At 41.3% G+C, this 23,494-nt stretch overlaps 1 protein-coding gene and 2 long non-coding RNA genes across 8 annotated transcripts in view; 1 reads left to right on the forward strand and 2 right to left on the reverse strand.

The window, feature by feature from the left end:
• The window catches only part of LOC144323830 (uncharacterized), a 65,923-nt gene extending 53,183 nt beyond the window's left edge, over window positions 1-12,740 (reverse strand). For both annotated transcript variants that reach the window (XR_013389172.1, XR_013389175.1), the window contains exon 1: window positions 12,565-12,740. This is a non-coding gene — a long non-coding RNA (uncharacterized LOC144323830). The remainder of the gene's footprint in view (window positions 1-12,564) is intronic.
• The window catches only part of SYN3 (synapsin III), a 453,214-nt gene that overhangs the window by 76,171 nt on the left and 353,549 nt on the right, over window positions 1-23,494 (forward strand). For all 4 annotated transcript variants that reach the window (XM_077914724.1, XM_077914725.1, XM_077914727.1 and 1 more), the window contains one exon: window positions 9,368-9,459. In XM_077914724.1, coding sequence (XP_077770850.1) covers window positions 9,368-9,459 — 92 coding nt within the window. The remainder of the gene's footprint in view (window positions 1-9,367; window positions 9,460-23,494) is intronic.
• LOC144323823 (uncharacterized) overlaps window positions 17,209-23,494 on the reverse strand; it is a 32,568-nt gene continuing 26,282 nt past the window's right edge. For both annotated transcript variants that reach the window (XR_013389165.1, XR_013389163.1), the window contains exons 5-6: window positions 18,695-18,767; window positions 17,209-18,500 (exon numbers count right to left, since the gene is read on the reverse strand). This is a non-coding gene — a long non-coding RNA (uncharacterized LOC144323823). The remainder of the gene's footprint in view (window positions 18,501-18,694; window positions 18,768-23,494) is intronic.

Consider the following 23,494-nt stretch of genomic DNA (forward strand, 5'->3'; position numbering starts at 1 on the left):
ATTATCTTTTTTTTTTTCATCATTATCTTCATTGACAGTGTGAAGATGATAATGTTGCTCATGAGGATGGTGATGGTGCTAACATCTTAACCCTGTGATCCAGACGAAAATCCTTACTGGGATCAATCCACTGTCCTTTCTCCAACCTCTTCTTCCACTCACTCCCTCACTATCTCTGTTCCAGCCACACTGCCTGCCTTGCTGCTCTTGAGCTACATACATAATGCTCCAGCCTCTAGGCCTTCCTCCTTGCTATTCTCCCTGCCTGCAGACCCTTTCCACCTCTTATTGTAGGATTTGCTCCCTCCCTTTGCTTGTAGCACTGATAAAGTGCCACCTTCCCATGACCCTCCTTATTTGACATAACGCTCACCTCCCAGCACTCTGTCCTCTTTCCAGAATCTGTTTCTTTCCCTGACATATTGTTTATTGTTAATGGCCTATTTTCCCCACTAGATACAAGTTCCATGAGAATGGGGAGTTTTGCTCATTTGCGGTCGTGTCATTAGATCCTGTCCTTGGCATAGTAGCTGTCAAGTGCATGAATGAATGGATGAATGGAGTCAGAGTTGTAGCTCTCTTGCTCCATAACCTTGTGATCTTGGCTGAGTCATTTGTTCTCTCTGCTCCTCAGTTTTCTCGTCAGCTAGTGGAGATACTAATACTTCGCCTCATATCAAGAGGTTGTTGTAATGATCCAATTAAATAACATAACCATGATAGCTAACATTTATTGTGCACTTATTTTTGCTTATGCACCTTGCTAAGGGCTTTTATCAATTCATTTGATGCTCACAATTACCATGGGAAGGCTTATTTTATAGACAAGGGACTGAGGTATAGAAAGGCTAGCCTGCCTCAAGTTTTACAGCAGGTAAGGCATAAGAGCTCACAGACTCGCGGTCTGATTCTGAAAACCAGCCTATACCAATCACTTTGTAACCTGCAAATCACTGTTGCTGATTTTTTTTGTTTAGTTTTTTTTTTTTTTAAGATTTCTTTAATTTATTTATTTATGATAGTCACACAGAGAGAGAGAGAGAGAGAGAGAGGCAGAGACATATGCAGAGGGAGAAGCAGGCCCCATGCACCAGGAGCCCAACGTGGGATTTGATCCCGGGTCTCCAGGATCGCGCCCTGGGCCAAAGGCAGGCGCTAAACCGCTGTGCCACCCAGGGATCCCTGTTTAGTTTTTAAAATGTGGTTAACTCCATCTGATTTTGGATTTTCTATTACTTGAACATTTAAAAATTTAGGGTTTGTCATTTTAACTTTTTCTGTATTTTTATATTTATTTTGACATGTTTTTATGGATTATTGCTCCCTGCCCTGCCTTCTACACACACACACACAAAGTGTTATGTTTTGATGAGCTGAAGATACCTTTGCGTCTACACATTGTAGCTGGGTGCTTTCACTGAGCTGCCAGGCACTGCTCCTGAGTGAGATTTCCTCATCTGGAATGGGCCACTAAGAGAGTCTGCAGACTCTCAAAGCCTCTTTTGTCTACAAGGTGAATCTGAACTGGTGGAAAAGACTTCAGATGCCAGGCAAGGAAGTCACTGAGCCCACTGGGCCCTCAGAACTAAAAACACAGCCTGTGCCGGGAAATCTACAGGAAGCAGTTCTTGCTGACAGCAGGCCTTGGGCCACCTGCCAAGTGTTTGCAGGAGCGGGGCAGTTGGAAGAGGTAGAGTGGTGAAGGAGGGGCAGGGGCCCATGGGCTTTGCTGACATGGGAAGGTTTGAAAATTAGGGCAGCCACATGCACAAGCAAAGCCCAAAGCCAGCCAAGCAGCCCTTTAGCTGACCCAGCTCTGTGCAGTAGAACAGAGTCACCTCTAGTAACCCACTTGGTGCAGTGTGAAGGATGTTGGCCTGGGTTTGAGTCCCAGCTCATGTAACTATTGGGTTGTAACTTTTAGAAAAATCACTTTGCCTCCCTGGGCCTCACCTCTGACATCTACAAACTAGACATTCATTTATTCAATGATATTTATTAGAGCATTGTGCTGAATGTCAGGTACTGGTTTGGGTGCTGGGATAGAGCCATAAATGAAACAGACCTCTGCTCCCTACTCTGGTGAGAGAGATGGACAATTAAATACTAAAGTGGAATGGATGTAAATCATGTCAGATGGGAAAAAGGGTACAATTATGTCAGTGGGGATGAATGTCATAGGGAGAGTTCAAGCAAGGAAAGGGGGCATGGAGTACCGCAGGTGCTTTGCAGGGAGGTGCCTCCTGGGGGTGCCACTGAGTAGAGATGTAGGTAGAGTGGGAAGGTGCCCTTGTTGCCATCTCCAGGAAGCTCTATGGGTTGGGGGACTGGAGCCTGGAGTTTGCTCAGCATGCTTGACAATGGGAAGGTGACCAGTGTGGCAATGGCAGAGTCAGACAGAAGTGGAGAATAGGGGATGGTGGAAGGCCATCAAGGAGGTCATCAGTTCTTTAGTGTCTAAACCATGTTGGACATTAGAGACCAGGTAGCGCTTAGGTTTTTTGTGTTTAGTGCTACTTGATTGTTGTTGTTGTTGTGCGTCCTTCTAATGAGTCTCTTGGACGTTAGGAAACTCTGTGAAAGAACTTAAGACATGGAGAGGATCAGAGTACATGCAGAATGCTGATTGTTTTTAAAGGAATTTGTTAATGACACAGTTTGGTTCCCAAGAGTAAACATAACAATCTGTTAGGGATTAGAGTGGAATTTTGATGATAACTTGCTAAAGGATGCAGGAATGCCCTAATCCTACCTTGAAAATCACCACCCCTGTTCTAGGTTCCTAAGGTAGCCAAATACACAGGGAAGAATAGCAAATAAGTCCTGGAATACCTTTAATCGTTAGCTGGCCTGGGCCCCCCACCCCAGTGCAGGGCTCTTTGCTAGAGCTGGTGTGAATCCTGCAGTTAGGCTCCAGATCATTTGTGGATGTTATTTATTAAGCATGTGGCTGTTATTACTAAATAGACCCAAGGTATGACAAACACAGTTATGAAGAGAGAAAGCAGGACATCTGGGACTTTTGGCAATCAGAGTTTACTGCTGCCAACTCATGGAAGAGAGAGCAGTAGAGGGAAAGGTGGATGCTGAGATGAGCATCTATGAGGAGCTACAGGCAGAGGAGAGGAATCGACATGATGACCACACACATCATCAAGCACTCAGCTGCAGAGAAGCCAGTGTCACATGTGGTTGCCTGGCTTTTCAACCTAGCAATGACCTTGCCATCTGTCACCTGTAGCATTATGATACCCTGACCTGCAGATTAACAGTTCCTCTGCATAGGGTGTAATGGGAAAGGTTGGAGAATGGGGCTGAGGGTCAGAGGTTGACCACCCAGCATTAGAAAAGGTACTGGAGGCTGCCCACCTTCTCCTGTCGACTCTGTGTCTGTCTCTTTCTCTCTCTTCCTTCTGAAAAATCTGTGATATGCTTAAGGCTTTGAAAAGGGGCACATTCTAAGGTTTAAGGGTACAGTCTCGACCAGATGGGTCTTTACAAACTGGCAGGAATTTCTAGTATCTTATCAGCCACCCTTGGATTCCAGAACAGTCTGTCTGCAAGCTCCTTGCCTTTCTCAGGAACTCTGGACAACATCTTTTTGTGTCAAAATCCTCCTTCAGTCAGGCTTCATGGTCAAGGCTGAAAGCTGCCACCTTTGCATTCCCACACATTCTTGGTTTCTTGAGCACATTCCCATCAGTCATCCAATTGCAAGTCCCACTTTCAGTTTTTCTCTCATCGATCTGTTGGCCTAATAGCATCATTCAGCTTATTGTAATGATGACTGCACACACCATTTCCATTCTATCATCAACATCATAATCACCATAGATGCAGTTATTAATAACCAACCATGAATACCCCATACTTTCAGTAATATTATCTACTTGGCATCACGTGCTTGCCAGGTACCAGTTCCAGGGAGAACACCCTACGGGTAGCCAAATACCCTACGGGAAATTGAATGCATTCTGTCTTTTTCCCTGTGTGCATGCGTGTGTATGCTTGTGTGTGCACATGTCCATGTGCGTGTGTGTTTCAGAACGGGACATGAGTTTAATTATAAAGAGGTGCTTATGTTGCCTTCTGATCTAGGGGGTTGTGGAAGAGATTTTGTTAGTGGATAGGATTCCAACCATATCTAATACCTGTAACAGAGCTTGGAGACTAGAAAATTCTTTGTCAATATTTGTTGTTAAATATGTAACCACTCCCCTCCACTGCAGCCTCTAGTGTTTTCCAGCGGCTTCCTACCCCCCTGCCCCGACAAAATGTTATACCCTACTCCCTGGAACCTGTGAAAATGATATTCAAAAGGGACTCTGCAGATGTGATTATAGTTATGGACCTTAAGATAGGGAGAGTGACCCTGATTATTCAGGGCCCACACAAGCCCTTAAAAACAGAATTTACTCTGGCTAGAGAGAGAAATGTGGCAGAGGGGGAAGTTAATAGATTTCTAAGAATATGTGACATACAGTGCAAGGGGCCTTAACTGTCTTGGAGAGGCTCCCAGCTGACACCAGCAAGGAGGCAGAACCTCAGTCCTTCAACCACGAAGAGCTAAATTCTGCCAACCACCTGAATGAGCTTGGGAGCAGTTTCTTCCTAGAGTCTTCCAATAAAAGCCCAGATGATTGACACCTTGATTTGGGCCTTGTAAAGCCCACAACAGAGAAACTAGCCAAACTAATATGGGCTTCTGACTACAGAGCAGTGAGATAATAAACTTGTGTTGTTTGAAGTACTTTGTGGTATTTGTTTTGAAGCATGCATATATGCATATACTTTGTGGTATTTGTCATGAAGTATGCATGTATATTTGTTATGAAGTATGCATACATTTGTTATGTATACATATGTATGTATACATCATATACATAGATGAATGCACTATACAATGCACAGCAGAGTTCAAGATCCTTCTGGACTGGTCTCTGACCCACTTTTCTACTTCTGCTTCCTATTATTTTCCTCCATAAACTCCATGCCCCAGCTACAAAAGACATGTCACCATTCCATTGATCCAATAGCCCTGTATTCTTACCTGTGCTTTCATTACTAAAAGCTTACATTGGGCCTTTCCCCTCCTTTCTGCCTGGAAACACCCTCCTCAATGTTATAGGCTAATGGATCTGGCAACGGACAGTTTCAGAAGGCAAGCTACATACATAGCATTAGTAGATATCTGCTTATCAAAAATAAAAATAACATTTTATTTAGCAAGCATTTTTGAATACCTACTGTGCTCCTGAAGCTGGATATGAGGCAGTGAAGAGCTTTCTAACAAAAATATTGCTTGGCATTCCTTTTTCATAAGATGTGATGTGATAATAGATTTTTCCTTCAGTGATAATTGAGGGACGCTAGTTGAGAAATAAATATCTGTAAAAATGAAAGGCACTGTAGATGTGATTGACTCAGTTGATTATAACTCTTTCATTTTAAAGATGAAGAGAGGGCAGCCGCGGTGGCTCAGTGGTTTAGTGCCGCCTTCAGCCCAGGGTGTGATCCTGGAGACCCAGGATCGAGTCCCACGTTGGGCTCCCTGCATGGAGCCTGCTTCTCCCTCTGCCTGTGTCTCTGCCCCTCTCTTTCTCTGTGTTTCTCATGAATAAATAAATAAACAAATCTTAAAAAAAATAAAGATGAAGAGAATTACAGTGGATAGTGAAGGGTTTGCCTGTGGTCATTGTCATTAAGTCATTGTCAAATCCAAGGTTTAGATCCCTGCCTCAGACAACAAGGCGAATTCCTTTCCCACTATTCTTTGATTCTTCCATGTACATGTTTTTAAAAGTCATAAACAGGAAATCTCAGGTAATCCAACACTTTCAGGTATTGTTGTGATCAGTGTTGAAAGCCTCCAACACCAGGTCTTAACAAGAGTAACAAAATACAAAAGTCCCTATATGTGCGTAATACTGCAAAAATCTACTTGTCTTTTTTTTTTTAAAGGTTTTATTTATTTATTCATGAAAGACACACAGAGAGAGAGATGCAGAGACACAGGAGAGGGAGAAGCAGGCTCCTTGCAGGGAGCCTGACGTGGCACTCGATCCGGGTCTCCAGGATCACACTCTGGGCTGAAGGCAGGCACTAAACCACTGAGCCACCCAGGGATTCCCTCTACCTGTCTTTAATGATGTCTAGAGACAATCTCCCACAAATGTATAACATGACTATTTTCCCTTTCAAAACATTCAGCTGGTTTATTTTCTTGGGCTGCTTCCCTCTTAGAATATTATACTACTTGATATCAAGACTCACTGTAAAGCTGCAGGTAATTGAGAAAACTTGGATCAGACTCAAGGATAGACAAATAGATCATATATGAAGTGACTTGATGTTTGACCAAGGTATGGTCAAAAGACTCACTGTAAAGCTGCAGGTAACTGAGAAAACTTGGATCAGACTCAAGGATAGACAAATAGATCATATATGAAGTGACTTGATGTTTGACCAAGGTATGGTCAAAAGTAGAATTTAATCCTTTCTTTAATGCCATTAAAGAAATGCCATTAAATTGCAAGGTATGCAATTCTATTGGGAAGGAATAGTCTTTTCAATAAATAATTGCAAAGTATTTGAATAACCATTTGGAAAAATTGAACCTCAAATCTTACACAAAATATTAATTCTACATGGATCACAGATGTAAATGTGCAAAGACCCTATTTCTAAAAAAGGTCATATTGTGGGTATCAGGGTTAGGGTGTGGATATATCTTTTGGGGAAGACAGTTCAACCCACTGCAGTTTTTACATGAGCTCCGAGGCTCTTCAAAAATAGTTGTTCTTTGAGATTCTACCGAGGGCCATCATGCTATCACGAAGGAGAAGTATTTGGATACCTCTGTGTTCATATACAAGTTTTGTTTGTTGAAATTTTTAAAGAGTAAAATATAGAAGAGTGCCCTCTCTTTACTACTGTGGCTCTCTATGCTTGATCCAATAGAGGCTTGCTACCCCTAACAACCGAGGCATTTACCTCCTGTAATTATTCATAAACAGTAACTGGGAAATAACTCTAGAAATCCTGACCTGAACATGATGAACTTCTAACTTGTATATCTAAACCTGAGTGTGTCTTTTTTCCAGATATCTCTTTCCATTTGGGCAGCAAGACAGCCCATGAGGCTTTGCCACCTTGGAGTTGGAGATTCTATCATTCAAGATTGATTTATTCCTTTTCTTCAAATTTTTGGTGCCCAAATGTTCTGTGTTGCAACTTTCTTCTAACTTCTTTTCTCCACACAGTCAAGCAACAACTTTTATTGCTAATTCTTTTTTGTATTCTCACCAGTGAAGTATCTTAAACATGATGGGACTGAATTTTTAGGGCCTTAGACTTAATAAACAGGTCATTACCACTATTTACTAATCTGGACTCATTAACAGAGCTCATTGCTTTTCACCTTGCCACGACATAATGAGGCTATTAATTAATGCAAGAGATGTAAGTGTCCTGGATTTTCTTTAATGCCATCTGGGGAGATGACTAGGTCTTTGGTCATAATTCTGTTAAATGTTTCCAAGGGGATACATTTCAGTCACTGTGAAATGATATTTTCCTTCAATATAAACTTGCTTTTCTCTTAAAATGGGCTATTTTAAGGTCCCTAAAATTCCCAGTTGTAATCCACCCGGTGCCTTATTCAGCTAAACAGTGGGGTAGTGGGGTATAGCAGTTAAAAGCATAGGCTGGAGTCAGACTGCCTGGGTTTAAATCCTGGGTTTTGCAAGTTATTTAATCTCTCTTTACCTTTTTTTTTTTTTTTCCCCAATCTGGACAAGTATGAGGATTAAATTAATTCATACATGTAAAATGCTTAAGACAGAATCTGACGCATAGTGAGTTTTTCATATGTAAGAGAAGTTATTTATATTCATTTAATCCTGAGAAATAGCTTTTGGCATCTATTGTGTAAGAGGCACAGTTTGGTAGTATGCATTTTCTAGGATGGGGTTACAAGTTGAAGTGTCTGCACCCTACAAAATTTACATGTTGAAATCCTAAGCCCCAATACCTCAGAATGTGACCTTATTTGGAGATAGGATCTTTATAGAGTTAAGCGAGGTCATTAGAGTGGACCCTAATGCAGTATGACTAGTGTCCTTATAAAAAGGGGGTCTTTGGATACAGAGACATGTGTAGGAAGAAGACAATGTAATGAAAAGGGAGAAAGTGGCCATCTACAAGCCAAAGAGAGAAACTTGAAACAGATTTTTCCCTCACAGCCCTCAAAAGGAAGCAACCCTACCAACACATTGTTTTTGGACTTCTAGCCTCCAGAGGTGTGGGAAAAGAAATTTTTGCTGTTTAAGCCACCTAGTGGTGGTACTTTGTTATGGCTACCTTAGGAAACATGGTTATGATAACCTGGAATCACTGTCCCCAGGGAGTATATAACCTGGTAGAAGGGATGTATTCCATAGGGCTTTGGTCACAAGCAACAGAAATTCAGCAGATCTTGCTTAAACGAATAGGAAAACAAAAAGATGAACTTATAAAGATACAGATGTATTGCAGTAAAGCCTAAGGGCAAGATTATAGCTGGCACATAAACATCAAGACTACTCATCTCTTGTCTCTGCCCCTCTCTTAGAGACTGTGACATTTTCCCCTCTGCCTCCTTTTTTTCTGTACTTTCCCAATCCAGATAGCAGAAAACATGGTCTTTGGTTATACTCAGGTTTTGTATATTAAATACAGCCTGTAGAAAGAAACTGTGTGAATCACTCAGCAGTTTTAAATTCTAATACAAGGGCACCTTATTCCTCCACCCTGGGTCAAGTGCCAGCCCCATCAGCTGTGACTGAGGGGCTGAGAACTATTTCAATGCACAGCTCTGGTGCTTCTACTGTAACCATGTAGGTGGATGAGGGAGGGGCTATGACCAAAAGAGGTAGCAGTGGGCAGATGATGAGGAGGACTCCATTAACAGTGATAAGCAATCACTAGCTGTGATGTCATACTACTGCATAACCTGAAGCTGGAGAAATCTAGGGAAAATGTTATATTGAACAGCCTTTGGCCTCATGTAGTCCTGAAGCTGGAGTTGCTTCTTCCACTTTCAAGGAAGTAGAAATTAGTAGTGGCTAATAGCATGGGTCTGTGAATCGGAGACATAAGAGTTTCAATCCAACTTTGCCTTTTATTATGTGACCTTGTACATAGAACCATGCTTGTGCACCTTGGATTCCTCATGTTTCAGAAAGGGAAGTAAAACATTATCAAACTTCCTAAGATTCAGGTGAGATATAAGTGTATACTTGGCACATACAAGTACCCAATAAATGTTAATAGTTTTTAGCATCGTTATTTTTTTACGAATCCTTTTGTGTTTTGCTTTCTCCTTCAGGCTGAATTCTCAGAGTTGAACCTAGCTGCCTATGTTACTGGGGGCTGTATGGTGGACATGCAAGTCATGAGAAATGGGACCAAGGTTGTGAGGTAAGGAGGACTGAGATATAGAAAACCTTCATTTGAGAGGCATGTGTGTGGGTACCTCACAGAGCTAACCCCTCTGTCTGCTGCCTCTGACCTGACTCCCACACCACATGTACTTTCACATACTGAGTGTTACTTTCAAAGAGTTTTAGGTGTCGTTGTGATTGGAATTACTAGCCACACAAATAATATGGAGAAGCAATGGTGGTGTGCTGGAACGAGCCCTGAGCTTGCAGAGAAAAGACTGGAGCATTTATGGCTTTGTGACGCTATTTCAGGTATATTATTTAGTCTCTATTACCCTCAGATTCCCATCTGCAGCATGACGATTGCAACACTCAAGTAAGAGACATGTATGTGAGGGTGCCCTGTTCATTCTAAAGTGCTATACAAATGTAAGGGTTTATTAGAATGAGCTACAGCCTGCTTCCAGCATATGGCAGACTAAATGTTCGAAGAATCCCCTCCTAGGACATCAAACCTAAAAGTACTGTATATACCATTTTCCAAAGAATCTGTTTATAATGTATGCTGAGCTTGAAGAGGAGTAAGGGAATTCTGCAGAAGCCCAGAAAAGTCAAGAAAGTACAAATCCACAGAAGAGATAGAGTTGTGTTATATACTTCTACCTATTAACATATTTCTACCTATATTTCTAATATTAATATATTAACCAGAATAATACGGACCAGGTCTCCTGAGGATTTAGCTGGGGGAGAAATAGGATTCAGATTTGGGGAAGTAAGGAAAACAGGAAGAACTTTTGAGGAAGAGGTGGCATTGGTTTTGAGCCTTGTCAGTGGTAGAATATGGGCATTCTCTGCATCATAAGGGTAGGAAACAGTCTTTGTAAATGCAGACAGGCAAAAAAAGAGAGCATGTTTGGAAAATTATGATAATTCAACTAATTCAGCCATCATTTACTGAGAGACTACCATGTGCCAAGAAAGACGTTATTTGGCTATTTCTAATAATGATGGGCTAGATTATTTGGACCAACCTTGCCACTGAAAACAACTTAAAAAACTGGTTTTAAATAATGATCATCTTGAAAGTCTTCAAAGAGTTGGCAAGACATTAAGGAATTACCAAGAAGAGAATAATGAGGAAAAGGAAACCCAGAAAGATGAATAAGTACAAAAGTTACCTTTTTCTTGAGAGCATTTGCGAAGTCTAGCAAATTTGAAAATTGATTTTGATAGCCTAGCAGGAACAAGGGAGACAGAGGTCAATGTCCAAGGCCACACAAGGTGGGGAAAGTAATGATAGCCCCCCCACAATAAGCTGAGACCCCAAAGGACCACATCTTCAAGATAAATGAGAATTCTAAGTACATGAGTCCTCACAAGTAATTGCAGTTTAAATTGCAGTTTGATTGAACTTCTAGGCAGCCTTAAACTTGGTTTATGGTGATCCCAAACATGCCAGACATAAAAGCAAATTGTATGTAGAGGAAGGTACTTTCATCCTAGGCTTGATAAATTTTTTTTAGAATAGCTAGCATAAAGCCAAAGACAACCAGGCACAGACACCACGAATGAGAAGAAACAGAAACAATAGACAACAGAAAGAGACCCTGAAAGATGTAAGGTACTGGACTTATCAGATAGCAATTCTTTAAAAAAATAATAATTAAGTTGAAAAAAATCAGATTTGAAGATATCTTCTAGAAATAGAAAACAATAGTAATAAAAAGTGACACAACCATTTTTTTAAAAAAACAAATACAACTTCTAGACTTGAAAACTATAATAATCAAAATTGTTGGATGTGTTGTGTTTAGCAGCATATTACACACCATTGAAAAGGTGATAATGAAGTAAAAGTTGAGCTGAAGAAATCTAATGAAGCACAGAGAGAAAAAGATGAGAAATGCAGGAGAGTTGATCAGATCTTTTGAGAAAATCTTACATTTAAACAATCTCAAAACGAGATGGAGCAGAGGCAATATCTTAAAAATTGATGTTTGAGAATCTTTCAGAAAGTTACCAAACCACCAAAACCAGAAGCTCAGCAAATTTCAAGCAGGATCAATAAAAAGAATTATACACCAACACGCAATAGTGTAAGTACAGAAAGATGAAGAAAAAGCATCTTAAAAACAGCCAGAGAGAAAAAGGCAGATTCTTTATTGGAGTAACAGACTGAAAGCTCCCAGGCAGCAGTGGTAGAATGACATCTTCAAGATGCCAAAAGAAAATAATTGCCAAGCTCTAATTTCATCTTCAGGGAAACATTTTTTATGAATAAAGGCAAAATGAAAACATTTAGACAGAGAATACCCTCACTAAGGGAAGAGTTTAAAGAACATGCTTTAGGCAAAAAGAAAATGATTCTGGAATAATATAGAGCTGCAAAAAGATATGTACAACAAAGAAGGTGGTAAATATTAATAAATATTGTCTTCAAATAATATCTATAATAATCTATAATGTCTTATAGATTTAAAAAATATGTGAAGAATTAAAATACATGACAGTAAGATAGTAGGGACTGGGAGAAAATAGAATTAAGGTGCTCTGAGGCCATTGTATTATCAAGGAGGTAAGTAAACATATTGATTAATAATAGGCTTTGAAAAGTCAGAGATGAATGAGGTAGTTATACTGGGGTAATTATGTAAAAAAAAAAAAAAAGAATGCAGTAAAACTTAAAAGCTATAAGGGAGGGAGGGGCACCTGGGTGGCTCAGTCAGTTAATTCTCCAACTCTTGATTTTAGCTCAGGTCATGATTTCAGGACCTTGGTATTGGGCTCTGCATTGAGCTCTGTGCTCAGCATGGAGTCTGCTTGTTCCTCTCTTCTGCTCCTTTCCGCCACCCTGCTCTTGCTCTCTCTCAAATAAATACATAAAGCATTTTTTTTAAAAAAAAAAGCTATAAGAGAGGGAAAAGAAGAAATAGTAAAAGAAGACATGAAAGGCAAGAAAAACCAACATAGAATGTGTATTACAAATAAAATAAGGCGGTAGATTTAAATCCAGATATATAAGCAGACTGATATAAATGGCCTGTACAGCAGTGCTGGTTATAAAGTACTGAAAATTTTCTATACAAGTTGGTCAATAGCTTCTGCTCATAACCCAATGAATACCTTCAGCTACACTTACCCCATGGATGGGCATGACCACTGGGCTGCTCTTTTGTTCCCCAGTTCACCATACTTCTGTCCTCAAGCACACATCCTTATTCTTCCCATGGTCAGAGGATGCCCAAACATTGTAGGGAAGGCACACCCTTGGAAGCAGTGGTGGAGAGAGAAAATGCCTGGTTTCTTCTGTCCCTTCAAGGCTATAAATGTCTGAGTCCACTGGAGTCGCCCTCTCATGGTCACTTGTGAGAACTACAACCTTCAGAAAGTATCCTGTAAGTTAAACTATTTGCTATCAGGAGTATATATCATTAATTGCATTAAGTATAAAAGGACTGAATGCTGTAATTTATAGGGCATCTGCATCAGAATTTTCACAGTAGGTTTTTAAAAATCCAGCTATATTCTATTCAAGATATTTATCTAAAACATAGGAATATAAAATTTTGAAAGTTAAAGGATGGAAAAAAATATATATATATACCATTTAACTGAAAAGAAAGCTAGGTGATGTAGCTGTACTAATATCAGGGGGGAAAAAGAGATTGAAAAACATTACTAGGGCAAAGGAAGTAATGCATTATCATAAAGATAAGAAAGAGACTAATTTTAAATTTATGAGCACCAAACAAATGCCTCAAATTATACTTCAGAAATTATCAAATTTATCTGTGCTTATGCCCCACTCTATCTGGGAAAGGAACTGAATTGTCTTATTTTGTAATATATAGAAACAAGAATGTCCATCCTATTAGACCTCAAATTTGGCTACAGATTAGAATTATCTAGGAAGTGTTTTAAAATTCTGATGGCCAGGCAATATGCCAAACCAGTTTCGCCAGAATCTCTGAAGGTGGATTTGGGAATCTGTAGTTTTTACACTCCCTAGGTGTTTCCAGTGTGTAGGCCGATGGAGAACCTCCCCAGAAAGCTCTCACATTGGCCCTGCACTGGGTCTGGGTCAGCTGGGGCTACGTGTGCTGCCTGACACAGAGACAGGGAAAAGTGCCATGTGATGATGAAAACAGAGTGAAGTGATGTATCTACAAGCCAAGGAAAGCCAATGATTGCTATCAGTCACCCTGAGGGAGGGACAGACATGGAACAAATTCCCTCTCAGCCCTCAGAAGAAACCAATTCTGCTGACACCTGTATTTCAGAATTTTAGCCTCCAAAATTGTGAGAGAACACTTTCCTATTGTTTTAAGCCATCCAGTCTGTGGTACATTGCTTAGGTGGCCCTAGAAAACTAATACAGTAGTGCTTTCCAAATTTTAAGTGCCTGTCAACTCCCTAAAGACCTTGTTAAAATGCATATTTCCATTCATTAGGTCTTCGAATAATAGCACCTGAGATCCTGAATTACCTACAGGCTCCCAAGCGAAGCTAATGCTGTCAGACCTGAAGCCTCAGCTTGAGCAGCAAGGGTATGGGCAAGCTCCCAGAGGCTGCTAGTGTTGGTAGAAGACCATACCTTGAGTAACCAGAGCTGTGAGGGCAGTGCCAATATAGCCAAAGCACTGGGTTCAGGGTCCATGCAGCTGTTGAGATTTATTCTGTCCAAGTCCAGGATGGTGCTTACAGTCAGCTGGACAGCTTGTTTTGGCAAGCCACAAGTTCACAGACCTGAGAGAATGTGCATACAAACCAGGTAGCTCCAGCCCAACTCACGATGTATCCTGCAGGAAGGGACGGAGTCAGTAGGAATCTTCCTCTGCCACATAGTACTGTTTCAAGCCCAGCTGTGGTCTACCAAAGTAGGAACGTTGAGCAGAGTTCTTGACTTGCAATATACGCTTTCAAAGAGACTTAGGTGTTGCACTGAAAATGACTTTAATCACTTTCAAATGTGCAGTATGAGCAAGGCCTACATTTTCTGAAGTCATGCTTATAAGAAGTGCCTTCAGAAAAGTTGACCAGGGGATCCCTGGGTGGCGCAGTGGTTTGGCGCCTGCCTTTGGCCCAGGGCGTGGTCCTGGAGACCCGGGATCGAATCCCACGTCGGGCTCCCGGTGCATGGAGCCTGCTTCTGTCTCTGCCTCTCTCTCTCTCTCTCTCTGTGTGTGTGTGACTATCATAAATAAATAAAAATTAAAAAAAAAAAAAAGGCAGAAAAGTTGACCAGAATGGATGGTAGAGCAGACCACAGCTGGTTTTCTCCAGCATCCATCCTTTCTACTCTGAGGCACAACATCTAGATTTTTCATATGGGTGACCCCTTCCCAGTATACAGTCTGTGTGGTGTCTAGAGCTGATGTCATTTGGTGTCAGACTGAATCAGAATATTGTAATGGGATCTAAGACAAGCCAATGAGGATCCATTGTGAGGCTTTTACTGGAACCCTTGAGTGGGAGACACAAGTGCATTCTGCTGGGGCTGCTGAGCTGGTGGGATGGATACCTCGAGCTGCTGGTGGCCATCTCTTTTTTCCCTTGAGGTTTTGCTAGGGTTGAAGCCAAGGCAAAGGAAAGTATAGCCAAGGGAGGGACAGAGAGTGAATGACCCGATGATGTTATTGAAGGCCCTGGATCCAGATTCATCTCCAAACCTTAGCCAAAAAATATCCCTTTTTGATTAAGCCAGCTTGAATTACACATACAAAATTCATGAATTTTTATTTAACAAACACTTTATAGCATTTCCTACGTGCAAGGCACTGTTCCAAGCACTTAACATGTATTGACTCATTTCATCCTTTCAGCAACTCTATAAGGTATGTACTATTATAATCCACATTTTCTAGATAAGAAGGCTGAAGCACCAGTGAGTTGGGTAATGGAATCAAGGTCTCCAGCCGGTAAGTGGCAAAGCTAGTATTTAAACCTAGGCAGTTTGACCTCAGAGCCCCTGTGGGGCACCACTTCACTGGACCCACCTCTTCAGCACGGGGGAGACTGCTTCATAGAGCTGCTTAAAGAGGCAGTATGTTCCTCCTTATGAGTGTTGTGCAAAAGTACCACAGCCATCTGGTAGGAAAATATTGAGAAGATTCATGCACCTGACTTTTAGTCGGTAGGAATTTACTGAAATGAAAGGACACTAATTAGTGTCCTTAGATAAACATGAAACATATGAAAGAATAAAATTCATCGATAAAGTTTAAGTATTTGGTCAGATGCAGAATATTCTAATAATGTAATACTAGTGTGTAAGTTACTTTTAATGCTCATATAATATTTCGTCTTTTTTTTTAAAAAAAGTATCGTGTCTTTTAAATGACTATTTAAAAAACTATAGCTATACTAATTTGTTAATGAATATACAATATAAAAAGATGTGAATTGCAACCTCAAAAACATAAAATGTAGGAAGAGAGAAGTACAAAAGAATCTGTATATGATCAAAGTTAAGTAGTTATGGCTTAAAATAGACTGTTATTAACTATAAGATGTTTTATGTAAGCTCCATGGTAACCATAAAGCAAAAACTTATAGGAGATACACAAAACAGAAAAAAGAAAAATTCAAAACATACCACTATAGAAAATGTTCAGCCATAAAGGAACACAGCAAGAGAAGAAGAAAAGAACAAAAGAACTACAAACCAGCCAGAAAACAATTAACAAAATGGCAATAGTAAGTCCTTACCTATTAATAACGACTTTAAAAGTAAATGGATTAAATTCTGCAAAAGACACAGAGTGACTGAATGAATTAAAAAACAAAAACAAAAACAAAAAAACCCCCAAGATCCTGCAATACACTGCCTATAGGAAAGTTTAAAAACACTTATTTTAAAGATATACATAGGCTGAAAGTAAGGGGATGGAAAAGGATATTCCATGCTAATGAAAACCAACAGAAGTGTCACTATACTTATATTAAACAAAATAGGCTTTATGTCAAAAACTGTAACAAGAGACAACAATGGACATTATATAATGATAAAGGAGTCAGATCATCAAGAGGATATAGCAAATGTATTATTATCTATGCACCCAACATCAGAACATCTAAATATAAAAAGCAAATATTAACAAGTCTGAAGGAAGAAATAAACAGCAGTACAAAAAAAAATAAACAGCAGTACAATAATAGTAGAGAACTTCAGTACCCTTAAGTTACATCACTAAGACAGAAAATCAGTAAGATAACATTGGACTTGAATTACACTTTAGATCAGATAGACCTAACAGAAGGACACAGCACTGCATGCAATTGCAACAAAATATATATTCTTCTCAAATGCACAAGAAACATTCTCCAGGATAGATTATATAAGTTAGAAAATAAATTTTAGCAAATTTAAGAAAATTGAAATAATATCAAGTATCTTTTTAGACCACAATTGCATGAAACTAGAAAAAAAAATAACAGAAGTAAAACTAAAAAAAAAAAAAAATCTGCACAGTAAAGGAAGCAATCAACAACATGAAAAGACAACATTCAGAATGGGGAAAATATTTGCAAATCACCTGTCTGGTAAAGGGGTTAATATCCCAAATATATAAGGAACCGATACAACTGCAGAGCAAAAGACCAAATATCCAAATTTTTTAAATGGACAAAGGACCTGAGTTGACATTTTTCTTTTTTCTTTAATTTAATTTTTTTTATTGGAGTTCAGTTTGCCAACATATAGCATAACACCCAGCGCTCATCCCACTAAGTGCCCCCCTCAGTGCCCATCACCCAGTCACCCCAACCCCCCGCCCACCTCCCCTTCCACAACCCCTTGTTCATTAGTAGACGTTTTTCTAAAGAAAACATACAAATGGTCAACTGGCACATGAAAAGATGCTCAACATCACTCATCAGGGAAATGCAAATCAAAACTACAGTGAGATACCATAGCACACCTGTTAACATGACTATTAACAAAAATGGCAAAGGGTAGCAAGTGTGGGTGAGGATGTAGGAAAAAGGGAACCCTCATGCACTATTGGTGGGAATGCAAATTGGTGCAGCCACCATGGAAAACAGTATGGAGGTTAAATTTTTAATAAAAAAATTAAAAATAGAGTTATCATATGGATCAGCAATCCCACTTCTGGGTATATATTCAAAGAAAAGAAAATATTTTGAAGCGATATTTACACTCCCACGTTTATTGCAGCATTATTCACAGTAGCCAAGATGTGAAAACAACCTACATATTTATCAGTGGATAAATGAGTAAAGACAACGTGGTATATATACAATAGAATATTATTCAGCCTTAAAAAAAAAATAGGAAACCTGCCATTTGCAACAACATAGATAAACCTGGAAGACATTATGCTAAGTGAATTCAGACACACCAGGCAAATACACATGATTTCACTTGTATGTGGATTCTGAGAAAGCTAAACCCAATAGCAACAAATAATAGAATAGTGGTTATTAGGGGCTGGCAGATTTTGGGGAATGGGAAGACATTGGTTAAAGGGTACACACAGTTATAAGATGAATAAGTTCTGGGGACAATGTAGAGCATAGTGACTAGTTGATAATAACGTATACTTGAAATTTGCTGAGTGAGCAGATTTCAAGTGCTCTTAGGAGGGAAAGTGGTAAACTATGTCAGGTGAGGAGAATATTAGCTTGGTTGTGGTAATCATTTCGTAACATATACATATATCAAAACATGTTTTACACCTTAAATATATGCAGTTTTTATTGGTCAGTCACACCACGATAAAGCTGGGGCAGAGGAAGAGGCAGCACTTGGATTTGAACCGTGATTTCTGATTCAATGCCAAGTGAATTTCCAAGTGTCTTTATGTCCTGAGACTCTGTTATTCTCTTCCTCACTGTACCCACGTCCATTCCATGGCCTCCGGCCCTGTCAAGCCTACCCCAGACTGGCATGTGTGGACTCTTGAGTCTATACAGGAAGCAGCAGGACTCAGAGATTTCTCCAGACATTGAGTGTGGTGTAAGCTCATCCTGGGTATAGGATGTGTGTGTTGCTCTCCATCAGAAATGTGTTGCTCAGATCTGAGAATCCACTTCTCTGAGCCTTCATTTCTTTATCTGTAAAAGGTAATCATATTTTACATAGTTTTGGTGAAAAGTTTACTCATTTGTTCCATAAATATTTATCAAGGGCTTGCTAGGTTGCAAGCTTTATTCCAGATATTGAGCATTGTATCAGATGGGAGCTAAGCAGAAAACAGAATTCACCCACAAATGGTTTATATAAATATTGTAACGAAGGAACCACTTACAGAGAGTAGTGTGTGGGGCTAAGGAAACGTGATGCATCCAGAATGTAATAACAGCAGGAAGCAATTATCATCCCTAGGGATGAAAGGGCAGGAGAGGAAATAGAATTAATAGATTTAATCTAGTAGGTTTCACCTAGACTTAAGCAGGAGAGTCCCGCACTTGAACCAGCAGTGGCGGAGGAACACGGCCACCTCCAGAGTCATGGTACTGAAGCAGGGTGGGCATGAGAAAGAAACACCACCACCCTTCCCTCCCCTGCCCTCCAGGCTCCTGCTGGGGCTTCAGTTCGGCCAAAGAGAAGCAGAGACTGGTGAGCGGGATTGATGCCTTCCACAGATGCCCCACAGCATGAGGGTAGGAGGCTCAAAAAGAGACTAACTCTCTTAGGAAGTCACCACTGAACAAAGCAGACCAAGTCTCTGTTCAAGGTCAGATTCTAGTAATGTTTTATAAATAGCAAAGTATTGCATACAAGTTGGTTAAATCATCAGTAATTATAGCAATTAAAATGATAGAGTCCCTTACTCTGGTTTCTGTCAAATTCCCAAACTAGGGTGCGCTGCCAGGCAGCCCGAGGTGCTTAAGAGCAACCCAGACATCCAGGTTCTCAGTAAAGTTGCAAAATTCTATTTAGAAGGCAGAGCAGGGGCCATCCCAGGGCATGTTAAGATTCATGCTTTGTGATGGCCGTGGCCGTTCTGGGCCCAAATTCAAGACTGGCTCCACAGTGGAGTGATAACAAAGGGCAGCCGTGCCTATACAGACAGATGGGATTCAAAATGCAGGACAGGAGAAATCAGGAATGAAAAATACCCAAGGAGGCAGACGTTAATGAGGCCCCAGCCTAATTACACAAGCCCTGCTCTCAGTTTCCAGCATTAGGCAACACTAAATTACAGGCACCCGTTCAAACCACAGTGGCTGATAATGTGCATCCGCTCATTAGAAGGTCAGACCTCAGAGAGGGTTGAAGAGAGGAGCCAGAAAGCATAAGTAACACAAGACCTTGAGGAAAGGCATCAAAGACTCCGATATTCCCCCTGGTACCCACCCTAGTCTTAACCGTTTCCAGGGAAGATGCTTGGGGCAAGACAGATGTGTCAACCTGTCCCACAGGAGAGGATATTTTATTCAGTCTTAGAAGTCCAGAGTTAGAAGAGTCTCTCTTCCCTTTTCTTTGTGTCCTCATTTTACAGATGGGCAAACAGTAGCTAGGAAGGTTGGGAAGAGGGTGATTTGTTCAAACCACCTATCACATTAGCTCCTGATGAGCTCTCAACTTCCCTGTCTCTGTCCTGGGAACTCTCAAACACCCTATCAGAGCACATTGTGAAACAATGTTCCTTTACTCTTTATTTCACACATAATTGCCTAGAGTCTTCTGACCCTCATGAACCTAGAATTTAAAATTCCATTGGGCACCTGGGTGGCTCAGTCAGTTAAGCATTTGCCTTCACCTCAGGTCATGATTTCTGGGTTCTGAGATCTGAAGTCCCTCATCAGGCTTTCTGCTCATCAGGGAATCTGCTTCTCTCTCTCCCCTTCCCCACTGCTCATTCTCTCTCTCTCTCTCTCTCTCTCTCTCAAGTACACACCAGCAAGTATTATGAAGAGTGAAGGATCTGCTCCCACCTCAGTCCCTGTGCCTGTTTGGAAAAGTTCTCCCTTTAGCTATCCTAAATGGTTACAGACCCACTGAGCATTCCCTGCTTTCCTTTCATTTATTCATTAAAGATGTGCCGGGCACAGAGGATACCACAGTGAACAAAATAGACAATAGCCTTTGTGGAGCTGAGATCTAAATTGCAGAAAGTGGAAAACAAACAAATAAACAAATATGCATTCTAATGGCAGGTCATGAGAAGTAGTTGAAGCAAAAGAAGACCTAGAGAGGGACTGCTATTTGAGGAAGTGTGAGCTGGGAAAGTGACTTAAATAGAAATTGAAATGAAGTGAGCAGAGTGAGCCCTATGGAGTGGGAAGAGTTTCCCTCTCTCTTGGTGGCAGACATGCACATGGGTGAAGGTGAGGGATAGCTGCCTGGGGTGGGTCCAAAGCCCACCTTCCACAAGCCTCAGGGCCCTGGACCTCTGCACCTTTCTAGCTCTTGGTTTCCCAGTCTGTAAAGAGGGAAGAAGTGGTCCTTACTCCTTGAGTGATTTGTATGAAGTAGATAGAGCAGGGCCTAGTGCAGTCTTTACACTTGCTTTCTTCATCCTGAAACACTTCTGCAAATATTACCATGCCCCACCTTCTCACTTTCTTTCAAATTCCTGATCAAATCCTGCCTCCTCAGAGAGACTTGCCAGACTATATACTATCTCTGCTCTCGAGGCCTAACTGAGCACTTTTTTCTTTAAGCATTTATTCCTGCTTGAAATTATAGATGATTGGTAGGTGGCCAGCTAGCTAGACAATAGATAGCTAACATAATATAAATAAGATGTAATAGATTTTATTGTATTATTTTCTAGGACAGAAGACTGTAGGCAGGGACTTTGTTTTGTTATTACTGTATTCTCAGGCCCTAGAACACTGCCTATCACATATAATAAGGTTCTCAATAACTATTTGTTCAGTAAGTAAAGGAATGAACCAGCCTTCAACTGATCATTATTGTTTAATTCCCCTGTCTCCCACTGGACTGGACCTTCCTTGAGGATCAGGTTAAGGACTCTTTTTCTGAATTGTACCCCCAGTGCCTGGCAAAGTGCCTAAATCTTTGCTGAAAGCATTCAGGACCAGCCGACTCTTCGAATGAATAAGAATCCCACAACTTTGCAAAGTAAAGCAGTAGCTTGCACTGGGCGCGGACTTGCTGACCAGCACACTGCCCACCTCCTCCTCTCCCTGGGAGGGGTTGGGGTCTGGGAGGCCAGAGACAATGAATCATTGAGGTCCCCAGCAGCCTTGGAGGGGGAAGGCTCCGATCTATCTCTTCACCCAGGGCCTTTGCCCTCACCACTGCAGGAGAAAGCAGGATCCCTGGGGACTTGCAGAGGTGGGGCGTGGGAACGGGAAGAAAGCTGCATAAGAAAGAGACAGTGAGAGTCTGTAAAGAAATGCCAGGCTCTGCTGCCCATGCGTCTCCAGCCAACGGGCCAGCGGCAGATCTGCCAACTCCCCCAGGAGAAGGAGCAGCACTCTGACAGAGAAAAACAGTGTGGCTCCTGATTCCCAGAATCACAGAAATTGGGGGTGGGAGAGGCCTGCAAGACCACGCAATCTTCTGCACCTTCCCACATGCTATAGCCCCTCCTGGGAATGGCTCTGGTGCTGGGTCCCATTTCATGTTCCCTTGGGGGACCCACTCCCAGCCTAACAGTTTACAGTGGAAGAAGCTGCACATGGGGTGCCTGGGTGGCTCCGACTCTTGATTGTGGCTGAGATCATGCTGTCTGGGTCGTGAGACTGAGCTGCGAGACTGAGCTGCGCATTAACTCCGCACTGGAGGCAGAGCCTGCTTGGGATTCTCTCTCCCTGCTCTCTCTGCCCCTCCCCCACACTTGCTCTCATTCTCTCTGTCTCAAAAAAAAAAAAAAAAAAAAGAAAGAAAGAAAGAAAAAAGAAAAAGAAAAGAAATTGCCCTGATGGTCACTTCACCCTTTTGGTTTCGGTGTCCTGGCCTTTTCTCATTCCTAAGCAATTACTTTTTACTGAAAGGCTACTGGGTACCCGGTACTTCTCAGTGGCAGGTAATTTCATCTGCTTTTGAAAGAAATGGACACTTTGCAAGAAGGGGAATGCCTAGTTGGAGGCCACACAGCTAATGAGTAGAGGAGCAGGGTCCACAGTACTGTGATTTTGTTATCATACAATTCTGCTACCTGATTGGCACAGCTTGATACGAATACCGGGGAAAACCTTAGGGTCAGAGTCAGGTGGTGGTCTTGGGTTCCAATCTTGACTCCCCACTTGCTCTTTGTATGGCTGCATGAGGAACCCCACCTCCTGATTTCCAGGTTTTTCAATTGTGAAATGGAAATAATGCCTACTTGGAGGGACTAAAACAGGGTAGGTCTGCCACCAGTGTCCACTCTCCAAATGCGCACTCTGCCCCTTCCTCGCCCTGCCACCCCATCACTTGTCTTGCACACTCTCTCCTTCCTGGCTTCTCAGGATAAGCCTGGTAGAAGGAGGGAGGGAGAGGAGGAGACGATCTAGGTCCCCCTCCCCACCCCAGGCAACATGGTAGAGTGAGAAGAACCCCACAACATGCATGCAGTGATCATTTATTCTGCTAAACTGTTTTCAGACTCTCTCTCTGCATTTAAGCAAGTCCACCTGCTTCCTCAGGGTGTGTAGATCCACCAATTCAATGACTTTCCAATTTCCTGTGAAGGTGATGAATTTGGGAAACTTCTGCCCTGCTTATTAAAATGCAGATGCTCAGGCCCCATTAGCAGAAAGCCTGATTCCTGGGCAGGGCCCAGGAATGTGCATTTTGTCGAGCTTTCTCTACTAGATTCCAATGCCAGTTCCTTGGACCCCACTTTAAGAACCATTGTACAACCAGCCAAATGGAAAGGAGCAGGAGGCAGACAGCTGCAACACAGGATGCTACATGATTTTATTTTATGTAGTTTTAAAATAAGTGAAAATTTTAGTGACATATACTAAACAAATTTGAACTTGCTGAGATGTTGTATGTTCAAAGTCTGTCTCTAGCACTTACTGCCTGTAGGGCTTTAGAGCAATAATTATTTCCTCTCTGAGCTTGTTTCCTCATTTGTAAATGAAGGACAATTGATAGAATCAAAGGAGGTCATATATATGGTCATATTTGATAGACTATAAAG

Source organism: Canis aureus, chromosome 11 (assembly GCF_053574225.1).
Source record: "Canis aureus isolate CA01 chromosome 11, VMU_Caureus_v.1.0, whole genome shotgun sequence".
NCBI lineage: Eukaryota > Metazoa > Chordata > Mammalia > Carnivora > Canidae > Canis > Canis aureus.